We start from the raw sequence: 23455 nt of genomic DNA, 5'->3' as shown, positions 1-23455 counted from the left end.
TTGCATCTGCACTTCCACACGTGTCATTTATTGTATCCGTTGCTCTCGATGAGGTCTCCACTACACTGGGGAGACAGGACACCTACTCGCAGAGCGCTTCAGAGAACATCTCCGGGACACTTGCATCAATCGACCCCACCGCCCCATGGCCTAACATTGTAACTCCCCATCCCACTCTGCCAAGGATATGCAGGTTCTGGGCCTCCTCCATCACCACTCCATTACCACCCAACACCTGGAGGAAGTTCAGGACCCTCCAACCCCAGGGCATCAACGTGGATTTCACCAATTTCCTAATTTCCCCTCCCCCCACCTTACCCCAGTTTCAACCTTCCAGCTTAGCACCATCCTCATGACCCGTCCCATCTGTCAATCTTCCTTCCCAACTATCCACCCCACCCTCCCCTCCGACCTATCACCTTTAACCCCCCACCTCCATCCACCAATTGCACTCTCAGCTACCTTCCCCACAGCCCCACCCCCTCCCATTTATCTCTCCACCCCCAAGGTCCCCAGCCTCATTCCTGATGAAGGGCCTTTGCCTGAAACATCGATTTTCCTGATCCTCGGATGCTGCCTGACCTGCTGTACTTTTCCAGTACCATGCTCTTGATTCTAATCTCCAGCATTTGCAGTACTCACTTTCATCTTGTGGCACAGTGCCAATTTCCCGAACTCTAGGCCAGTGTTTAAATCCCACTGTTCCAACAATGTGGTCATGTCTGAACAGACTGATTTAAAGCAATATTAAAATGCTGACTTGCCAGCAATGTCCATGCAGCATTAGGAAATTTAAAATAAAATTCAGGCAAGGGAGTAGACAGACACTAAAAAAAAAGCCACAATCTGGAATGAAGATAATGATAGAAAACTGGTCAACACACGGGTTAGTTCTTTCTTCTAATATCATAGAACCAAAGATTACTGTGAATGCACAATCATTTTTAACCATTAGATTGCAATGCACCTTTTCACAAACTGTCAAGGTTTATGAGCAATGACATATAATCCATTGTTATTTGCACTTGAATGAGCAAACCGTTTCCTGGTTCTAATAAAGGTCTTTTTGAAAACGTGTTTAGCGGCTTGACATTGAGTCCATTGCACCAGTGTTGCTAATTACTGGCACTTACTGGTTTAGAATGCAATATTGCAGAAATATCTAGGCCGTAAGCTCTGAAACTTTGCCCATGAACACTGCCACCTCCGTATACCACTTTGCCCTCTTTTTCTGGGGGTGCATGGAGCTGTTTAGTTCAGTTGACGAGATATACCAGCATTTAGTTCCAAATAGTGCAAACAATGTAAGTTCAAATCCTCATTCCATCTGAGATAGACTTAGGACTTGCCTCATTGCCCTTCCTTCTGAAATTGGAAGCTGATGACAAAGCACCACTGCCAGGAAGCCAGCTCAGGATGAAGCATCAGCAGACGATGAGTCAAGGGCCAGCCTTTAGGCACAGCACACATGACATGTCATTCTCATTTATTAGTCATCAACCAACACATTAATACAATTGGACACTTGAACTCAGCATACCTCCTAACTCCTTTCACCAGTAATGATATTTCTTGCTCCACCCTACAAATGAATTTTATCACTTAAAAATAGTCAGCTAAAACATGCCCAAGCATTACAGACTTGCAAATTTGAAGAAAGACTTGACGAGCTGTTTTCTTTCACATGAACAAAGATGAATAGGAATCTTTGGCACTTGCAAAATTATAAAAGATTTTAAGACAGTACTGAGTGATGTCTGCTGCCTGCCCATTCAATACCAATGGAGCCATAAACTAGTCATTGAAGAAACTAAAGCAAAACTATAAATATATCTCTTTGTTCAGATGGTGATTAGAACATAGAGTACTGACTTTTGTTGTGTGGTATGACAGCAGCATTTGAAAATAAATTAGAAATGTATTTGAAAAGTTCAAATATAAAGCAGTAGAAACAAAAGTTAAGGAAATTGGAGTACAATTGTAAATGTTAAAATTGGCATGCTAAATCAAATTGCCATCTGTGAGGGCAATTTTTAATTATAGAAGAACTGAATAGTTCAGAAAACAAAAGTTAATATTTTATGCTTTACTAATAAAAAATGACCATCGTCCTTCAGTGTCTTCCACTTTTCTCAGTATTAGACTTTGCTTCCTTCTCTTTTTTTTTCACATGTTTCATTGTTTTATTCATTCTTCATTCCCAATATGGAGCCACTCTTGATGGATGTGATCTCCATGTTCTTACTGCTGCTTGGTGTCTTGCTATTCATTAACATTCCTGTCAGGAACTGCATGATTCACTATCTTACAAATATTTATGACCACGCCCGAATTCTCTCCTTACGTCCCTCTGGTTATACAAACAGATTCGCAGCATGAGAGCAGCAGATTCAGTCTGGTCAGATGGAACCTGCGTATACTTTGTGATTCCTAGTTGGCACTTTAACTAACCTGTTTAGCTTGACATGTATGTGGCAGCGTAAAGTTTGAAATTTCAACATTGTTCAGCAGGCAGGTGAGAATGTCTGCCCGCTGAAACAGAAAACAGAATTGAAATCAGATGCTCTCTGATCACAGTGCAAATTAGATTTTGTTTCGCACTAGAATTGTGCTGCTTGGATATCAAGCTAAAGCAGCAGGTGAGAGCAACCTCAAGGGAATCTCACTCCAGAGCCAGGCCAGACCTTGACCACAGATTTATAATTAGTTTATCATTGTCACGAAGCTGAACTTGCTTCGCACAAACATTAAAGTACAGTGCAAATCATCCTGAGATGTTGCATAGCAAAGCAAAACCTGAGTACCATAAATTTGTCTTGATTATCACCAGCTTCTAAATAGTTAATGCCAGAACTCTACTGATTTAACAACAAACCAATTGCTGCAAAGACTTTTTTGGCTTCCTAAAGATAGTATGCAACCACTAAACTCTCCCCACTAAATCCCATGGAGAAAATTACACAAGCTGCTTGTCATTATGGAAAATATATACAGGGTGGCACAATTACTTTTCCCTTGTTTTTAGGCATCCTCCTACCTCCCTTCCACACCAACTAACCTCCGCACCAAGGCAAGCTATCGGTTATGATTTTCCATATCCTCTGACTCACTGTGGGTAATACGACAGGAAATTCACTATTTATGTATTGGTATTAATGTAAAAGATGTCAGTTTTTGAATGACTGCAAACAAAGTTCTGTGGCAATTTTGTTTAAAAATCTTGCCTTAAACAGGATACAAGAACTTGATTATGAGATGCTGCAATAACAGAGAGATTGTGATAAATACTGTGCATGAATAAAATTAGTGAACAAATTAAGTGCCACAAAATTTGTATAGTATTTTTCTAAATGTTACTATTAAATTGAAAATCGAAGTGTGGATGAGAGTAGAATAGAATTAAACAACAAGGAAGCTAGCCTAAAAAATTGTCTTTACTGAATTCTTGGAGAAGCAAAAGTATTAATACTGGATTCAGATTGGTCAAGGAGCCATAAAATGAGACTCCCTGCCTCCACTCCTGTTGAAGGGCTTTTGCCCGAAACGTTAATTTTCCTGCTCCTTGGATGCTGCCTGACCTGCTGTGCTTTTCCAGCACCACGCCAATCTAGACTCTGGTTTCCAGCATCTGCAGTCCTCACTTTTACCTATAAAATGATGTGGTCAATTGATTATGCTATCTTGGTAAATAATAATTAGTAGAATGTGTCACAGGGACTTATTTTCTAGTCTACAGTCTCCTTTTCATGATTGCTGGCTGAAAGAAAAGGAATTTTTTAACATCTAGCTGGCTATATGGTTTTCATTAACTACTTACATTAGTACTAACTCATACAAAGATCTTCATTGGTTTTAAAGACCTTTGGCACATTCTGAGAACATGAAATGTGTGGAGATGAAAGCTTTTTCTTCCTTTTCTTTAATGTCAAAATTAGGCCCTGACATGTGTCTTGATTGAATGCCACAACTCAAAGGAACTCGTGATCACTTTGGTTGTTCAAAGGGTAAAATTGATGGTGGTTGGGGTGTAGCAGAAGATTGGGTGTCTTGGTTTAGGACTGAAATTTTAAATCAATGCCAAAAGATTTTAGAAAGCTTCACAATGCTTAGGTAGAGAGGCAGAAGGCTGGAAGAACATAGCAAGCCAGGCAGCATCAGGAGGTGGAGTAGTCAATGCTTGGAGTGTAACCCTTCTTCAGGAGTGGGTGTGGGTGTAAGGGGAGCTGCAGATAAAGGGGATGGGGAGGGGTAGGGTGGTGAAGTGGGGATGGGGGAACAGAGGTCGAGGGTACAACCTGGTGGTCGATGGAGGAATGAATCTGGTTGGTGGTTAGAAGGAAGGGTCAATGAGAGGAATGGAAAGAAGGGGCTGAGAAGGGAGTCGGGGGATGGGAAGGGATGGTATCTGAAATTGGGAGAACTCAATGTTGAGTCCTCCAGGCTGTAGGCCGCCCAGGCGGATGATGAGGTGTTGTTCCTCCAATTTGGAGTTTGATTTGCTGTGCCAATGGAGGAGGCCAAGGATGCTCATGTCAGAAAGAGAGTGGGAAAGGGAATTAAAATGGGCAGTGACTGGGAGGTCAGGTCAGCTTCTCTGGGCCAGGCTGAGATGCTTGGTGAAACATTCCTTCAGTTTACATTTGGTCTCACAATGCTTAGGCTATTATAAAAGTTTAAGAACCAGCAATGCAGTGTAACAACAGCTAAGTAGTTAACTTGGCCAAAGCACATTTATCACGTATCTCACTGTTAAACAACAGGTTAATTCTCTGAGAACAGGATCCTTATACTATAACAGTGGAATTCCATTTGAAAAGTTAGTTTGACAAGAACAAGAAAAGGGCAGACAAGAAGAGACAATACTCACAATCACTACTGCCTGCAGAAAATGGGAAGGTCAGTATACGAAGTGGATAAGATTGAAAGTTGCTCGCTTTTACAACAAGTATAAGCTAAGCTAACTTATCAAAGTCATTAAATTGGACAGTAGCATTGAATACAAAGAGCAAGTTGAACCTTGCTATCCCAAAGTGACCCTGAATGCTGAACATGAATGATGTAAAGCAAACAGCAGTTAGCTCATGCTAAAGCACAGCATTTGCAGATATAATTTAAATCTTACCCATTAATAGCATCTGCTTAAATACTTTTCATAATCCTACTCTTGTGTTATATGAAGCTACAACATCAGGTTGGAAGCTAGAAATTTTATGGCAAGTAACTTATGTCCTGAAACCCCAAAGCTGTCTACCACCTACAAGGCCCACCTCAGAAGTGTCATGGAATATTCTCCAATTGTTTGGATGGCTATTGTTACAATGACCCTCTCCAGAAGCTCAGAACAAGCCAGGACAAAAACAGTGCAACTGGTTGGTACCCAATCCACCACCTTCAACCTTCATTCACTCCACCACTAACACTCAGTGGCAGCAGTGTACCATCTACAAGACGCACTATGCTAACTCACCCAGGCTCCTTTAATAGCGTCTTTGAAACCTGTGATCTCTGCCATCTGGAAGGCCAATGGCAGATGTGTATGGCATCCTGCCGCTGACAATATTGATTCAGAAGGCCTCATTAGAACAAGCACCCTCTTCTACGAGCAGGACAAATAGGAACTCACATGGAGACATTTGAGATTAAAGTATTGGCATCCCCTGAATTATGTCATTGTTCAGGCTGATGGTCTATATGTTGTGTGCATGACTTGATCCATGCAGAAGATAACATCTACGAGACTGATCATCAACTTGTTCATTATTAAAGGAACATCGCCCATCATTGAGCCACAAGGCCCAAAGTCCAAGAGGATTAAGATCAATGTATCTCTAATGTAGCTTAACCAAAGAGAGAAATTAGTAAACCCTGTCTACTAATTAGATTAGATTAGATTCCCTATAATATGGTAACAGGCCTGCTTATCAACACATTATCCACAATCTTTACATTTCATGCAATGTTATGTGATAAAACTAAATTTACCTCTAAATTTTTTGGGAGGATTTTCCAGATCTCCAGCCCCTGGCTCAACCACACATCTGTCATCCACCAATCTGCAAAAACAATAAATATTTTTAAAATGTAAGGACATCAGTTTCTGTTCGGTATGATCTAGCTGAAAAATTAATTAAGGTTGTAATTTAGATCCTTTGTCATTCTGAAGCCAAGTGTATTTAGATAAAGAATAACTGAGGCAAACAATTTAACAGGTCACAATTTAACAAGGAACAGATACAATCAAGATGGTGAGGATTGCCCAAACCTGACAGCATGTAAATGAAGTTAAATCATCGGATAGTAATTTTAAAAATACTTTGCAAGATAAAATGATTAAACACCCAATGGAATAGCAATATAATTGCACCATCAGAACTTTCATTAAAATTATTGGACTTCATTTAATTAAATCAACGACTACATTGACATTTCGATGAAGTTTATATCAAAATTGGAAGAGATACATTCGAGCAGCACCGTCCAAATCTTTTGGATTGAATTTTCTAACATTCCAACTAAAAATACCAAAATGGAAGCTACCAAAATGGAAGCCCAACATTTCCCTCATAGAACTGCCCACCAGAACGCTGAGTTGTTTTACTGTGTTAAGAGCGCTATGTGAATAAAGATGTTGTTGCTGGACTAACCAACATGGAGACTCATGTTCAAAAGGTGGCAGTTTCCATTGGAAGACCACACTGATTAAAATCTCAAAAAATCACAGAAATAGTAAGATCCAGGTTACTCAGTTATGTTGGATATTATCACATTTGTTGATAATTAATTAGAATAGCCTATGTTGCATAGTTAGTCACCTTCTCAACTTTGTACCAAGTAAATGGGCTCGTTTTCAATTATTTCAAATATAGCCATGACTAAACAAAGATGTTTCATGGATTACAGTTGTACAGCATACTCTTTTGGGCAATCCAAATTATATGCAAGTAAACATGTCCACTCTGGAAGTTGTTGATGTCAAGCTGTCACATTCTCCCCGTGTCTGCGTGGGTTTCCTCTGGGTACTCCAGTTTCCTCCCACAGTCCAAAAATGTGCAGGTTAGGTGAATTAGCCAAGCTAAATTGCCCGTAGTGTTAGGTGAAGGGGTAAATGTAGGATCCAGTTTCCTCCCACAGTCCAAAAATGTGCAGGTTAGGTGAATTGGCCATGCTAAATTGCCCGTAGGTGAAGGGGTAAATGAAGGGGAATGGGTCTGGGTGGGTTACACTTCAGCGGGTCGGTGTGGACTTGTTGGGCCACAAGGCCTGTTTCTACACTGTAATAATCTAATCTAAAAAAAACACGATACTTTGCTTTGAGTCACTTTTAAAATTCCATTACAAAATCTTTTCATTTATACGTGATTATAAAGCTGGAAAGATCAATGACGGCAGCACAACAACCAACTATTGTGAGTCTGAAGTAGATATTGGAATGATCGAATTGCAATCCCTGCAATCAGATGAGATGGATAATAGGCAACAACACCTATTTAATGTAGTGAAACCTTAAATCCCTTCAGATAAGCATCAGACAAAAATTGACACAGAACCAAAGAAAGATTTGGAATGGAATGAATGAAAAATGGAAACATTTAAGAAGAACATTCTTCATGACTGAAGACACCATCATCAATGATGAGGCAAAGAGAGTAGAAGGTGCACAGGAAGTCACAGTTAGATGAGTGCAGAGTTCTGGCAGATTAAAGATAGGAATGGCAAGACCGTACAGAGATTTAAACACAAGAATGAAAATTTTAAAATTAAGGCTTTGGTGTACTGCAGGCTAATGAAGGTCATTGAGCATATGAATGATGGGTAAACATGTGTGTGTCAGAATACACAATTACTGTATTTATTTTCAATGTATTCAACAATCATAGCAATATTTTTCAAACAATCACAACAATAATAAACAGCTATTAGTTTGATTCCATGGATATGTTAATTGTAGGATATAGCCAAAAAGCTTTAGGCATAAAATATGAAAATACTTGATTCCCTATAATCTGAAACCCTGCACAGTTGTTCTTCATATAAACTGAGATCAAATATTGTTTAATATTGCAGTTTTTCTCTGTATGGTTGCCTGTTACTATGGTAATAATGGTAATGTCATATCCCAGAGTGAAACTTTGCTCTACAGACTGTACATTTATTTTTTGCAATTTGGTTACTGTGATTGTCAGTTAGTGAACATATTCACAAGAGGTTGACAATGCACTTCAAACAAAAGATCAAAGTTTATTACATCGAAAGGAAAAAAAAAGTTACAATATATAAGAGCTAGTTGAAATTGTATTATTACAAATATCAAAAATAAATGTGCAATCTTTTTACCCACAACAACAATCTACAGAAACTCAAACATCAGTGTAGGGTCACTCTGTTGACACTTTACGGTTCTTTGCTCAGTGCAAGTGCTGTACTTGGTTTCTTTCTGCCATACATCTGCATTCATTTTGATGCAGTATTTCTAACTTAACGATCTCTTCATGAGACCCTTAAATTGTTTACATTGTTTAATTACTCATTAGTAAGTGTTCTTTAAACTCATGAATTTACCAGCCTTGTAGGATGACTTCCTCTCTGACACCTTATAATTTTATTTCTAGGACTTTTTTTTTCCCTTAAAGACTTTAAACCACTCAGAATTTTTCTTCTGCCCTGAGTGTTTAGGAGACTGCTAAACTGCACTGCTCTCTTACAGGCCTTTTCTCTCTGAGTGACCTGCTTGTCTTTGAAAGAATCTTGCATACTCACTACCTTTCTAGATTTTTTTCTAAAAAGAAACTTGTTTTCATTTTCTCTCTATCTCCCTTGTCTAAGATATGTCATCGCTAGGCAACAATCAATTTTTTTCTCTACTATACTTTTATTTCTGAAGCATCTCAAATGTTTTTAAAAGCTGCATTTAAATGCATGCATGCAAATTTTCAGACATCCTGCTTCCACTGAAAACTAAATGCTAAAAACTAACAGTCCTCCTTAACAGACACAATATTGAAAGAAACTTTATACATAAAGCTTTAAATAAAAGCAAGAGACTGTGTATGCTGGAAATCTAAAGCAAAAATAGAAAATTCTGGATAAACTCAGCTGGTCTGGCGATATCTGTGAAGAAAGAAACAGAGATAACATTTTGAGTCCAGTCTGATTCCTCTTCTGTTCAAAGAAAATCATATTGGATCTGAGACATCAACTCTCTTTCTCCATCACACGATTCTGGCAGGCCTGCTGAGTTTCTCCCACATTTTCAATTTATAGTTTAAACTTAAAGCTGCATGTGGTTCTGTCCACTTTAGAACCTAAGTTTCCAAGTCATAATATTATATCATAAACTGTCATCAGACCTTGTAATTGTATATAGCTTTTCACAGGATATAATAGACTTTTCTAGCTTTTGAATTATCCTCTTCTTTAACAAGGACATCAATTACAAACGCTAGAAAGAATTCTCAGACAAAATCAGGTCACAAGCAAAGAGAGATCATCTGGTCTCGAATTCTGATTCAAACCTTAAATAGATATTAAAAATTTGGTTTAATAAGATTGAGTCATACACTTTTAAGCATCTTGACCTTTAAGATCAAGTTGTTTTTGTGGCTTCTTTCATGTAAAATAAAACCTCAGTCCTTCCTAATCATCAATAAAGGACTCTGAACCAAGAAAAATGCTGGCATGCATTTTTGTCTCCACTGCTTTATTGAGCAGTTGTTGATTCCAGTCTTTCTTCATAGTTCAAACACCTAACACTGTCCATCAGCCTTGTGCTAGTTCTTCACCCAGCTTCCGGTGCTTCAATAACTCACATTTTTAAGCAAGCAGAATTAAACATTAATAAAACAATGTTACGGAGAAGAGACATAGCAGTTAAATTAAATGGAGTGCCTCTCTTAATAATGTACTAACATTAGATGATAACATTTTGTAGCAAGAAGCTATTTATTTGCACGTAGATACATAAATAATTATAGCTAGTTCTGAGCTGGCTACCGTTGTATTTCTAATAATATTACAAAGTTAAACAGCAAAAGCTGGAGGTAGAGAAGAAAACCAAACATCTAAAATATTTGTTCCATAAGAAGCTCTCTGTGTGGGAGTTTGCACATTCTCCCTGTGTCTGCGTGGGTTTCCTCCGGGTGCTCCGGTTTCCTCCCACAGTCCAAAGATGTGCAGTTCAGGTGGATTGGCCATGCTAAATTGCCCATAATGTTAGGTCAATTAGTCAGAGGGAAATGGGTCTGGGTGGGTTACTCTTCGGAGTGTCAGTGTGGACTGGTTGGGCCGAAGGGCCGGTTTCCACACCGTAGGGAATCTAATCTAATCTAAGATGCAAACATTTTGTAAAAAATATTTATTTTTACTCCTTAGCCATAAGGTTGAAATGCGTAATAAAGAACTACCAATCTCCAGCAGTTCACACAACAAGTGGTAAGTCTAGACTTTGAGTGTCCACAGGCTATTCAGAAAGGGTGGGGCATCATCAAAGTTAAGTCTGATCCTGTTCTCACCGAACAGCCATACATCACTTTTCTGACAAGAGTCATTGAATTGCAATCAGAAACAACTCTCCCATGGTAAGTGCTGCATTCCCCACTGTTGTGTCAACATAGATTAGTTAACATCAGCACAGGCTGGGGAGCGCATCTGACTCCTTGTCAATCAGATGAGCATTTGACTCAAATAAGGAAGTTGTTTACCTCCCAACACACTGGAATAGTGGCGCTAACAGGGAGATCAGTACATTTTCAGAACTTTTATTTCAGATACAAAGTCATGTACTTTTGCAATGCAGCATGACATTCTGGGCAAGACATGTTACCCAGCTATGGGTAAGAGTAAAGACAGGTCAGGGTGAAGTGTAGCATACCAGTTTATAAACACCATCTTGAACCATTTCCCTGGAGGCCAGGTCAGGACCCACAAGCAGGACGTGGCTAAATGGTTAAAGGACCAATTAAGGCCATTGATCAGGGATCAATTAGAATTTTGTTATCAATATGTTAGTCCTCCACCATATCAACAGCACAGCATATATCTGGAGGGAGACTTTTGGTGGCAAACCAGGGAGGGACAGGGCTGCAGGATGCTTCTAAAGCCCAGAACTCCAGTCATGGCCCATCCTGTCAAGGGGTAACCCTCCACAAAAGGGTTATAAGTGCTGGGAGAGAGTCACTAATTTGAGCCACCCTGTCTTGGTCCCTTACTTGTTATGGCAAGCTATTGCTCCTTCAATGCTGCAAGGCCTCCTATTGTTCCTCTAGATTCAAGAACTTTCCTGCACCCTCGGGCTAATTCTCCAAAAAATCATTGTTAGGTTCCTAACACGCAATGGGATTTGGGTCTATTTTGAATTTGGCCCCTCAAACCAAATCAGCAAATCCTACCTCATGCATTTATATTGTGGCATGGTTTTTACAGTTGGCAGACATTCCAATTTCAAGTACTGATGATTTCCTGCAGCCCCCTTTAATAACCTCTGTCAAGCTGTGCTGGCTGTCCAAAGGAAAACCAAATTATTGTTGCAGTAAATATTTTTATTAGTGCATTATAATGCAGATAATGCAAGAGTTAACAAATGGAAAAATACAAGAATCTCTTGAAATATCTGAAGACCTTGTTATGAACTTTCAAATGTTTACGTACGCAGCATTTTGAATTTGCAGCTAGTGCAATGGTAACTGTAGTGATTGGAATCAGCACCAGAAGGATTTCATTGACAATGAGATCCTTGATTGGGGTTGTTAACCTGGGCCAATCATGACACCCTGTCTGACAAAATGAAACAGGAGATTGTGGTGGCACGGTGGCTCAGTGGTTAGTACTGCTGCCTCACAGTGCCAGAGACCCAGGTCCAAGTCTCACCTTGGGTTGACTGTCTGTGTGGAGTTTGCACATTCTCCCCATGTCTGCGTGTTTCCTCCGGGTGCTCCAATTTCCTACCACAGTCCAAAGATGTGCAGGTTAGGTGAATTGGCCATCCTAAAATTGTCCATAGTGTTGGGTGAATTAGTCAGAGGTGAATACAGGGGATGGGTCTGGGTGGGTTGCTCTTCGGACGGTCAGTGTGGACTTGTTGGGCCGAAGGGCCTGTTTCCATACAGTAGGTAATCTAATCTACCCTCCCTGGCAGTGTAATAAAGACCTCCACCACCTTCTGGGCGAAAAAAGGTTTAAATAAAAGAAACAGGAGATTCAGAAAGTCTCCTCAGTCTAGGGATTAACTTTGACCTGGCTGGTCAGAACACATGAACTATGGATATATAAATAAAGGGTGACTTGCTAACAGGATAGCGGCCTTTATGCAGTTACTTTAGTAACCAATGTTTGTAAAGGGAATTATTTTACATCAGTTTAGATATATAAAGCACAAATATTGTGTTGGTGTGGGAGTGGTAGTTCCTCAGAATTAACACTTGCATAGGGAGTCTTTAAACATGAAGAGGTTATTGCACTGCAACTCGTGGCTGATCAGGAATTGTTCTGCACATCACTTATCAGGACATCCAAAAGATTTACAGATTGACAGTCAACCTGTTTGGCTGCATTGTACAACACATTCCACAGCCATCAAGTCCTGTTATGGGTTTAAGCACAATGCCCTGGCCCAGAGTTGGATATATGACCACAAAAACTCCAAAAACAGCTGAAACAGAATCATAAAACCATTCCTTCCTTGGAAGCAAAGCAGAGGAACAACTAGAGCCACAATACCCAAGTTGCTCAAATTAACAAATGTCCTTTAAATCTTTACTTATCCAACATGTCATTCAGTTGTACAAATTCAGGTAAGTAAAGATTTTCAGAAGAATTTGAAGTCAGCAAAGAGAAATGTAGTATAACCCTGGGGAAGCAAGCTGTGCATCCATTGTGCAAATTCTTAAAGCTCTAAAAGATATTCAACTGTTCACTATTTTAACAGAGGCAATGATCCATTTGTTATCAAATGCCTAAGAAAATATTTGTATCATAATATTGTATCACATAAGTTCTGAGCAATGTTTTTTCTTTAACTTGTTTTGATGTAAAATATCAAACATACTATCACAACTCAAGATGGATGAGTTATTGACCTCCATTATGAATGCAAAGAATTTATGGAATACATAAGTTTTGCTGAATCATTCAATTTATTTTCACTCCATTACTTTGAAATAGAATTTAATGAGCAATTTCAATTACATATTGAAATGTTGAGACTCAGAAAACTTTAGCCGTGAAGAACTTCACAATTAAATCCATACTGGCCCTTTAAAGTTAAAATTAGTTTCTGAATCAAGCTATTGTGCTTTATAAAATTTCTTTGCTATAAATCAAGTCCTATGTCCTTTGATCAGAGAATTTTTAAATCAATCAGTCAACCAGTTTGAAAAAAGATATATTTCAGATGCCATATGGTCAACAAACTACTTTGGTATATTTCCACTCTCTTTTCCTTCAACTCCAATGCATTTCTTTTCAGATCCTATAAATATGCCAGCCTCACAAATGAAATTCATATTTGAAAATTTAGAAGCAGGTTGATTTTTCCTTATAAGTACATATTTTTGTGACTGGTGACACTCTGAATTTTTTCAGTGACTTTACTACTCAGCCAACTGGCCAAAAGTGATGGCATTAAAGCTTTAATGTCAATCCATAACTGTAGCTCCATCAAATTGCAACAATAAAGACATAAAGCAATGTCTCCTTTCATCCAAGCTGATGAGTGCAGGTATAGGCTGGAGAGGGTAGGGAAAAGTGTGGGAAAGGAATGGGTACTTTGAATGAAATTCATTCACAGATTATTAGAATAATTAAGAAATCAAACGAATATATAGAGCAGCAAAATAAAAGTAAATAAACTGGTCAGTCCTTTTTCTGGTTCACAGATTTTTGATTGACAACTAGGTACTTTAAAACTAAAAGATATTATTAACAAATAGAAGAGGAAAGAGGTTTTACATTAATCCTATGCAATAGTTAGTCTTCATTTGTGAAAATGGAACATGAACAAAATCTAACAGACCAGCTTGGCAAAGCTTGGCAATGTTTTTCTCCTAAGATCATTCATTATTCTCCACACTGCACTCTCCAGAAATGCCAGAGTGTTTTGATTGTGCATTCAATTCAGATTTAGATTTAAATTCAGGGTACGTAACAGAAGAAACAAATGTCTGAGGTAACCAGCCAGAAAAATTAAGAGATGCCATTTTCAGGGGCATTTAAGACACAGTTATATCCTGTACTGGGGTAACCAGAATACAAGTAGAACAAACTTGAGTTGATTTCAAGTTTTTATTTCATGAGTAATTAATTTTCAATTGTTTTGGTTTCAGTTTTTCCTTTGCTGTGATGACATTTACACCACCTTTGGGATTCCAAAACCCCAAGGTATCTCGTCATCTTAGTTGTGTCATTCCCTTTGCAGCTCTCAGCTCTATTCTTCAATGAAATAGTATTAATTAGTTTCACTTAATTCCAATACAAGAATACTATTCTTTAGCATAGAACCACTCCTATTAAAAACTTTGCCGGCAGCTAGTTAAATTTTATAATCCTGTCCCTCTGGGTTGTGAGTTCACAGTTCTAAGTCTACAACTTTAACTCCTTGAAATATTCATGTTCTATTCCTCAGTCTTTAAGAAATGAAGAACTCCAGATTTTTGGTCATGTACAAAAATATTGTCCATCACATTCTTTAAGCACCTCATCTCTACTAAAGGTAAATCAAAAAGAGGCTATTGCTTCATGCATTAAACTCTCCATGCTGAAAACATAAAATGAAAGCATCTTCAGTCAATTTAATTCAAAATACATGGTTTACACAAATTTATCGTAATATTTTTAAATCGTCAATCAGAGTAAAAGGTTACAAGATGAAGGAACAAAATTCCAATGTGAATGAGTGCTGGATATTCACAAATATATGACCATATGAATATGCTTTGCATCAAATACACAGTGCAACATTTGACCATATTTAGACATTTTTATCAGAAGACAAAATGAAAGTCGAGTAATAAAATTTTCCAAACACAGATTGAAAATAATTGTGGATTCTAACACTTTTATATATTTTACCCAAGTCCCCTTTGAGAAGTTCAAATGACCTTATACTGCACATTTCACTACTTATAAATTATTATTAACTAATTTGTTCCATCTTGTCAAAATTATGACTTAAAGATTAAACAAGTTTAAGGTTGTTTGTAATATTACAGATCACTTAGACATACACAGATTCAGACAGGCCAATGCAAAAAGCAAATAAGAAATTGTTATGTACCTTGTCATCTACTTATATCTATGTTGTAACCTTACAAGCAAATACTTCAGAAAGAGAGATAATTCATTTTTGTCAGGGTTTACACACAATGAATAAGACCATTGAAACTCAATATGATTAATTTCCTCTGTTGGGAAATAATCATTCTAGGTCATAGTACAGAGTGAACATCCTCTCAAGTGTGAATCCAAACACTGAGCATCAGCAGTTTTTCTCTTTGAATTTTGTGGGTGATGGTGAAGCCCTGACACCACAGCCTAAATCAGAAACCAACAAATTTGGCCAATTGAATGATTTGGTGTTGCATACTACTGGCAGCTACTAATTACGATTGGCAACATAGCTTTCCCCCACTCTCAGAGCAGCCAGCCCAAATAGTAGGCCAGCAGCTCCATTATAAGTGATGGCTATCGCTGAATCTTCAACGCCAGGGAGAGAGCAACTTAATTGTAAGGTGCTCTTGAAAAGCTAATGTGAAGTTGGGGGCACTATTGTTGACAGTGCAGCCATTGTCACTAGAGGGTGGGAAGATGGGGTGGCACCTTGGTATAACATGGAGTGCCAACAAAGTAAGGCTTCCACCCTATAAAACCGACTGGGAGACAACAGGGTTTCATTGGCTGTCTCCTCATGCAACAACAGACCATTGTAAGTAAAATGCCTACAGAGTAAGAATGTGGCCATCCAGTCGGCAACTGAGCAACCAACTTTACCATAACTGGCAATATGACAAGGCAGCAGGCAGATGTCAGGACCTCTTGACATACTCCTCCAACTATTTGCCAGCATTCCTACCTCCCAGTCTGTCACCAATTAGCTTAGAAAATTCTCCTCTTCACACGCCAATTTAGTTCTGGTCCGATGTTAAGACATATGCACTTTCCAGCAGGAATCAATGAGTAACAGTAAGAACTCAAAACCCTGGAATTTCCATCCCTTCTTTCTTCTCTAACTTCCTAGCGTTCTCTCCCTCTGTCCATCTCCCTTTGTCTCCTTTTCATTCCCTCCATCACTTTCTCTCACCTTTCCTCAATAAGTCGCCTTTGTCTTAGCTGCTTCCCCTATTCCACCTGCTCTCCCATCCCATTCCTCCAAGGGTACACACATCGTTTATAATATTCTTGCTGCTCTTGCAGGTATTGTCCAATCCAATGCAGCCAGAAATGAAAGTGAGCCTTACCTAGTCTGCAGAACTTTGTATCAGATGTTGCATCACATTTAACAACGATGCCATCAATAGAAAACAATGTTATTTTACATTTTTAGAGCATAGTCTCAGAACAAATGGCAAACCCTATTATAGCTGAGATGAGTTGGAACGTCTTCACTCAGAGGGTGGCGAGCCTTTGGAATTGTGTAGATTAGAGGGATTTCCAGATACTAAATCCATCAAGGGACTATGGGGGTAAGAGAAGATGATAGTGTTAACGTAGATGCTCTAAAATGGCAGAGCAGGCCCAAAGGGCTGAATGGTCTACTCTTGCTCCTACTTCCCAACATGTTTAGAACTGAAAAACTAACATTAGCAAAAAGAATTATACTTAATTAAAATCCTTAAACCATGATATAAACAGATACTACCCAGAACTGCAGAATACTTTACATGTCCTATAATTTTGCTAAATTCATGGAACATTCAACCAATTATAAGTCGGTGAACTTGACTGTGACAGCTTAACTTGTAAAATTCTAGCAGGGATAATTATGATGAGAAATACTGTGCGCAAAAAATCTACAAACTTTCCCAAATAAATTGCTGCTTCAGAAAATCAATTGTCAATCTGTGAATGCTGTGTTACTTTTCTTGAAAACTGTTTAAATGCGTGCTTTATATTTCATAGTTCCGCTTTTCAGCAACAAATGTTTTATATGCCTCTGAATTTTTCTTTGGAATATAATTATAAGTCCTTCAAAGAAGCCTGCATTCATGTCCAATGACTCATCAGTTTAGTTCATGATGATACAAGTTGATGCACTAATACAGACAATTGAGACATTTATTCCACAAAATAGGGCTTTCATTTTTCCTCTTAATTATGTTCTCCTTCCTGAATAGCACAGATTCAAACTGATCCATGATTCTATATGCCCAGGAAATCATATTAATATTAATGAATACTGGATAATCATGACCAATTGTATTAGTAAATGTAATTAATTCAGCTTCCTTATATTGTCAGATAGAGTAATTAATTGAATACAGTTTGCCATTGCCTGCTATGAAACACACATTATATCTCCACAATGGTATCATTCATGTAAGGCCAGAATTTTTTTATTGTAGTTGCTTTGGTTGCATGAGTAAGGACTTAAAGACCCCAAAGTCCTTAAATGTATAATCAGATAAAAATCACATGGCATAGCAGTTTAGAACTTCCAGTTGTATGGTCAGTTCAGGCAAGCTAACTGGAACAAATTGCAGAATAATCAGTGGCTCACGTTGTTTAGCATCAGGCACTCATGGTACATTTTATCTATAAACACAGTAATTCTAAACATCATATTTCAGTAACTTGACAGTATTTTGAGGGTTTTCTCATCTCAAGAACTTAGCCTGTCCTCAACAGAGTATAGAGTTCTGGATTAACAAATGCCAATCTACTGCTACTTACTTCAGTAAATAAAACAGGAGGGTCATGAAAATTTGTTGATTGAGGTAGCTTTAAGTTAAGGCTTCAGAAGTTTTTTGAAAAAAATCCAAGCCATGTCAAACATGGCGACAGCTTAGCAATACCATTGCTGGGCTATAATCCAGAGATGCCAATAATGTTCTGGGGATCGAGGTTTGAATCACACTATGGCAGATGGTGAAATGTGAATTCAATAAAACTCTGGAATTAAGAGTCTAATGATGACCATGAATCAATTAGTAAAAAACAAGAACTGCAAATGCTGGAAACCAGATTCTAGACTAGAGTGGAGCTGGAAAAGCAGTTCAGGCAGCAGCTGAGGAGCAGGAAGACCGACGTTTCAGGCAAAAGCCCTTCATTGGGAAGCCCCTCATACCTGATGAAGGGCTTTTGCCAGCAACGTCGATTTTCCTGCTCCTCGGATGCTGCCTGAACTGCTGTGCTTTTCCAGCACCACTCTAATCATGAATCAATTGTCAGGAAAAACCCAGCTGGTTCACTATTGTCCTTTAAATTGCCAGCTTACCTGGCCTGTCCTACATGTGACTCCAGGCCCACAGCAATGTGGCTGACTCTTAACTACCATCTGGAACTGACAATAAATGCTAGCCTAGCCAGTGATGCTCTCATCCCACAAACGAATATTTTCTTTAAATTAAAAATAGAGGGCATAGGTTTAAGGTGAGAGGGAAAAGATTTAAAAGGGACCTAAGGTGTAATGTTTTCACACAGAGGGTGATGAACATTTGGAAGGAGCTGCCACAGGAAGTGGTGAAGGCTGGTACAATAACAACATTTAAAAGGCATCTGGATTGGTACATGTATAGAAAGAGTTTAGAGGGATATGGGCCAAATGCTGGCAAATGGGACTAGATTAATTTAACATATATGGTCAGTAGGGACAAGTTGGTTTCTGTGCTATACACCTCTGTGACTCTGAAGCTATGTCTTGGGTAATAACTACGCTCCAGAGTGCCACAGATGCAAAATAGTGCAAATGCTAGAAATCATAAATATAAACAGAAAATGCTGAAAATCTTCCAGTGGTCAAGCAGCATCTAGAGTTCTAGTTTGATTAGATTACTTACAGTGTGGAAACAGGCCCTTCAGCCCAACAAGTCCACACCGACCCGCCGAAGCGTAACCCACCCATACCCCTACATTTACCCCTTACCTAACACTATGGGCAATTTAGCATGGTCAATTCACCTGACCTGCACATCTTTGGACTGTGGGAGGAAACCGGAGCACCCGGAGGAAACCCACACAGACACGGGGAGAACGTGCAAACTCCACACAGTCAGTCGCCTGAGGCGGGAATTGAACCCGGGTCTCTGGCGCTGCGAGGCAGCAGTGCTAACCACTGTACCACCGTGCTGCCCACACCGTGCCGCTCTCCTGTGGTTTGTGCTACCACAGGAGAGCAACCAGTAAATATAAAAAAGGGCACACGTGCTACTTACTATCTTTACTAACAATGTACTCAGCATACTTGGATAGGCAAATCTCTTTTCCTTCATCCAAATCATGAATAAATATGGTGAATAATTATAGGATCAAAATATATGCCTGGAGAAAACACTTTGTCATGGCTTTCAAACAGAGTGTGCGTATTTATCTCCTCCCTCGGTCTCCTATCTCCCAAACAATTTTCAACTGCAATGCAAATGCTACCTCCAATTCAATGTTCTCTCACTTTTGTTAAAAACCCCTTCTTTGGAACCTTGTAAGTTAAAATGCTTCTGTTTGACAAGGAACCACATTAAACATCAGCATTTGGCTTATGCTTTAAGGCAGCCTACTAAAACAGGTTATCCAGTCATTTGCACAATGCTGTTGACAGGAGCTTGCTACGCACAAACTGGATCTCCCAATTTCTACAAGTGATGACATAAGCATTTTGAGACATCCTGAGGTCATGAAATATACATACAAATCTTGCTTTTTTACAATTTATTTCATACATTCTATGCTATTTGTTAAATCTGTAGTGCACCACTGCAAGCTATCATGATCTTTTATGTAAACTAGAAATAGTGATTTTTATCTGGACATCCCAATCTCCCAGTTTTTAATTCTCTAATTATCGTGGATTAGACCATTTATAATTTCCACTATTTTGTTCTTCAAGCAGGATTTTTTTTTTGAGCTTGCACTGTGTCAAATGCAGGACAATTCGGTTTTAAGGACAGGACGTATTAAAAATATTGATAAACTTCGGGACAGGCAGCAGAGAAAAGTGGCCGAGCAGAGGCTGATAGCTAAGTTTGGTACCTATAGGGAGGGCCTCAACTGGGACCTTGGATTCATATCACATTACAGGTGATCACCATTGCACTACACACACACACACACACACAGATATTCCAACACACACACACACTCTCACATACACAAGGACACAGGTACACACAAACGTGCACACAGACACCCACACACACCCCACTTTTTAGATTGGAATCAATCTAAACATCAGGTCATAGACAGAGAACACAGGGGGCCAACACCTTCAACATATTGTCTAGTTATCACCATTGTTAACAGCTAACCCCGAGAATACAACTTTATAAAAAAAGGGTTTTGTGATTTACACATGAAAGAAGTGAAACTATCACTGTATTCTAACAGATGAAAAGCTTAACAGACAATCAATTTTTCAATGTATAATTTCAGTTGCATCACACTGCAAATTTTTGCTATAAATTCTGTTACGATCGAGCCCTCCACAATCACCTGATGAAGGAGCGTTGCTCCGAAAGCTAGTGTGCTTCCAATTTAACCTGTTGGACTATAATCTGGTGTTGTGCGAATTTTAACTTTGTACACCCCAGTCCAACACTGGCATGTCCAAATTATTACTCAAGAGGGTAAGTGTGATGGAAGTAGGGTAGGAGCTGTCTCCCCATGGATCAAACAAAATCTTTTCTTGGAGAGAATGTTCTTAAATCACCACTGCTCCAAAGTCTGGGACTTGCTTATGCCCATTCTCCAAAAATCATTGGTATTCAAAATGTGCCATGTGTGTCAGAAAGTGAGGAGAGTGAAGCATATATCAGGTTAGCAGGAAGTGTAAATGTAAAGATGGTAACAGATTTCAGAGAACAGGGATTTCTATAAAACTTCCTTTTATCCCGGAACAATGCTATATAAAAAGACCAAGAACATCTGCAATATTACAACATTACATTACTGGACAGCCAGCCTTGCATTTCTAATCGCATTGTTGCAAAGTAAATCTGAAGATCAGCTCAATTGATAGTTACATCCATTGCAGCTAGGCCGAGCTGCACTACAGAAATACATTCAAAGCGACACTGTTTCTACAGTTTAAAAACATTCATCTTAAACAAACTGGCGTCAACGCTTCAACTCAAGTGTCACGGACTTTCACTGGAACCTGGCGGAAGTTAGGACCTCGTAGAGTCACTGAGCTGGTTGCCGAGAGATCTGATGAATTTGCACATATTTACTTGACAGTTGGTCACGGACTGCTTGAAGGTTTGCAAAGTGCACGGTTGTAGATAGCGGGGAGAGAGTACAGTTTTTTTGTGTGTGTGTGAGTACTTTAGGTTCAATGATCTCTTACCCCAAGGTGCTAATGAAGCCATTCACCGAGCCTTCCGCGTACAGGGAGACAATATCCCCAACATGCAGAAAACTTGACATTTCAGACATTGCGCTCTCCCGTCTGGACTGTCTTTGCTTGGAAGCTCTACAGCGGCCCACGCGGGGAATTCATGAGTTGCTAACGAGTCGCAAAAGTTTCGCAGAAAGTGCAACTTGTGGAAGAGCTCAGTGTTTCTCGGCGCCTTGGTCCCTCTCCACCCGCACTGTCAACACACAGCGTGAGAGGCAAAGATCAGAACTGAGCTGCAAACATTTGCATCAGCGCTCCCTCGGCTATATGACTACCTGCGTCCAATAGAAAAAGGCGAGAAAATAACACAGGAAGTTTTACAGTATCTGATGCAAACTTCTTATCACCAATTAGGAACGCCTCTTTGTAACCCCAAACAAAGAAAAAAAAAACTCCTGTATGCGAGTGCGAAACCAGCAGGAGAATAAGTATCAGAGTTTCACGTTCAAACATTGGTTATAATAAAACAGGCAGAAACAGTGACGGTCTCAATAAAAGTCGATATTTAAAGCGAAAGGCATATTGTCACAATCTGGTTCGGGCGTCAATATACTACAATATAAAATGTTCAGCAGGGTCAGAAACTTCCGTGAGAGTTTTACTTCTGCATTCCACCCCCTCCCTAAAGGTTCACTGGGCTGGGAACATAACTGGAGTCAACCTGGAGGAAGCAAAAGTAACCGCCCACCTGAAAATGCTGGTTCCTCGAGCTACCAAGCAAGGGTTGGGAAGGGGGAGCAGAAGAAAGGCTATAATCCACCAACCAGCAAACTACGGGAAACCAAGCAATCTAATCACTTTCTTTCCTCGTCAACTAACAACGAGGCACTGATAAACATAAACAATCAGATAATTCCAAGAAGAAATGCTGTTCTTTGAATGTTGTTTCCTGAGAAACATGATTAACAGGAACAGGAGTAGGCCATTCAGCCCATTATCCCGCTGGAACATTCAATATGATCTGAGAGGATAATTCTGCTCAGTGTATTGTTCCGACCTTCACCCAATACCCTCTGATTCTTTTAGTGCCAAGAGCTATATCTAACTCCCATATACATAACCTGACTCAAATAATTTCCCCGATGCTTTCAGGTTATCTGAAAGTTACCCTTGTATAGAACCATAGAATCATACAATACAGAAGAGGCCCTTTGGCCCATGACATCTGTACTGCCAAAAGTATACTACTGTCTACAATAAGCGCACTTCCCCCTCTAGGCCCATAGTTTTTAATGTTATGACAAATTCAAGTGCTCATCCAACACAAAACGAAAACAAAAATTGCTGGAAAAGCTCAGCAGGTCTGACAGCATCAAGGGAGAGAATCACAGTTAACATTTCAGATTCAGTGACCGTCAGAACTGATGATAGCTAAGAAAATGTCTGCTTATATGCATTAGATAGGGTGGGGAGGGGTTGAGGGGTAGATAATAGATGGGGATAGAGCACAAAGAGAGAGAAGAACAGTTGGACAGACAAAGGAGTGGATAATGATCTGACTCGGAGGGTGAATAGCTAATAATGGGGATTGTTAGTGGCTAGCAGTGGGTTGAATCATAGAATCCCTAAAGTGTGGAAAGAGGCCATTTGGCCCAACAAGTCCACACCAACCCTCTGAAGAGTATCCCACCAAACCAATTCCCCTACCCTATTATTCTACATTTCCCCTAACTAGTGCACACAACGTATACATCCCTGAACATTATGGGCAATTTAACATGGCCAATGTGTGCAACAGCAGACTATTTGATAACAAGGCCACGTCAGGGTGGGGGGTGGGGTGGAGGGGAGCAGTGGTTAGAGTAAGAACTTGGGAGAGTTCAAGTTATTGAATCTGATGTTGAGTCCACAAGGCTGCTGGTTCCCCAGTGGAAAACGAGGTACTGTTCTTCCAGCTTGCGCTGAGCTTCACTAGAGCACTGC

The 23455-nt window shown here is 39.4% G+C and overlaps 1 protein-coding gene across 2 annotated transcripts in view; it reads right to left on the bottom strand.

Moving 5' to 3' along the window:
- itpr3 (inositol 1,4,5-trisphosphate receptor, type 3) overlaps nucleotides 1–22004 on the bottom strand; it is a 274637-nt gene extending 252633 nt beyond the window's left edge. For both annotated transcript variants that reach the window (XM_043716798.1, XM_043716799.1), the window contains exons 1-2: nucleotides 21482–22004; nucleotides 5983–6053 (exon numbers count right to left, since the gene is read on the bottom strand). In XM_043716798.1, coding sequence (XP_043572733.1) covers nucleotides 5983–6053; nucleotides 21482–21570 — 160 coding nt within the window. In that variant the 5' untranslated portion in view covers nucleotides 21571–22004. The remainder of the gene's footprint in view (nucleotides 1–5982; nucleotides 6054–21481) is intronic.
- Between the last annotated feature and the right edge of the window lie 1451 nt (nucleotides 22005–23455).

Source organism: Chiloscyllium plagiosum, chromosome 26 (genome assembly GCF_004010195.1).
Source record: "Chiloscyllium plagiosum isolate BGI_BamShark_2017 chromosome 26, ASM401019v2, whole genome shotgun sequence".
Classification (NCBI taxonomy): Eukaryota; Metazoa; Chordata; class Chondrichthyes; order Orectolobiformes; family Hemiscylliidae; genus Chiloscyllium; species Chiloscyllium plagiosum.
Note: the sequence above shows the minus strand (reverse complement) of the source record. Positions and strands in the feature narration are given on the sequence as shown.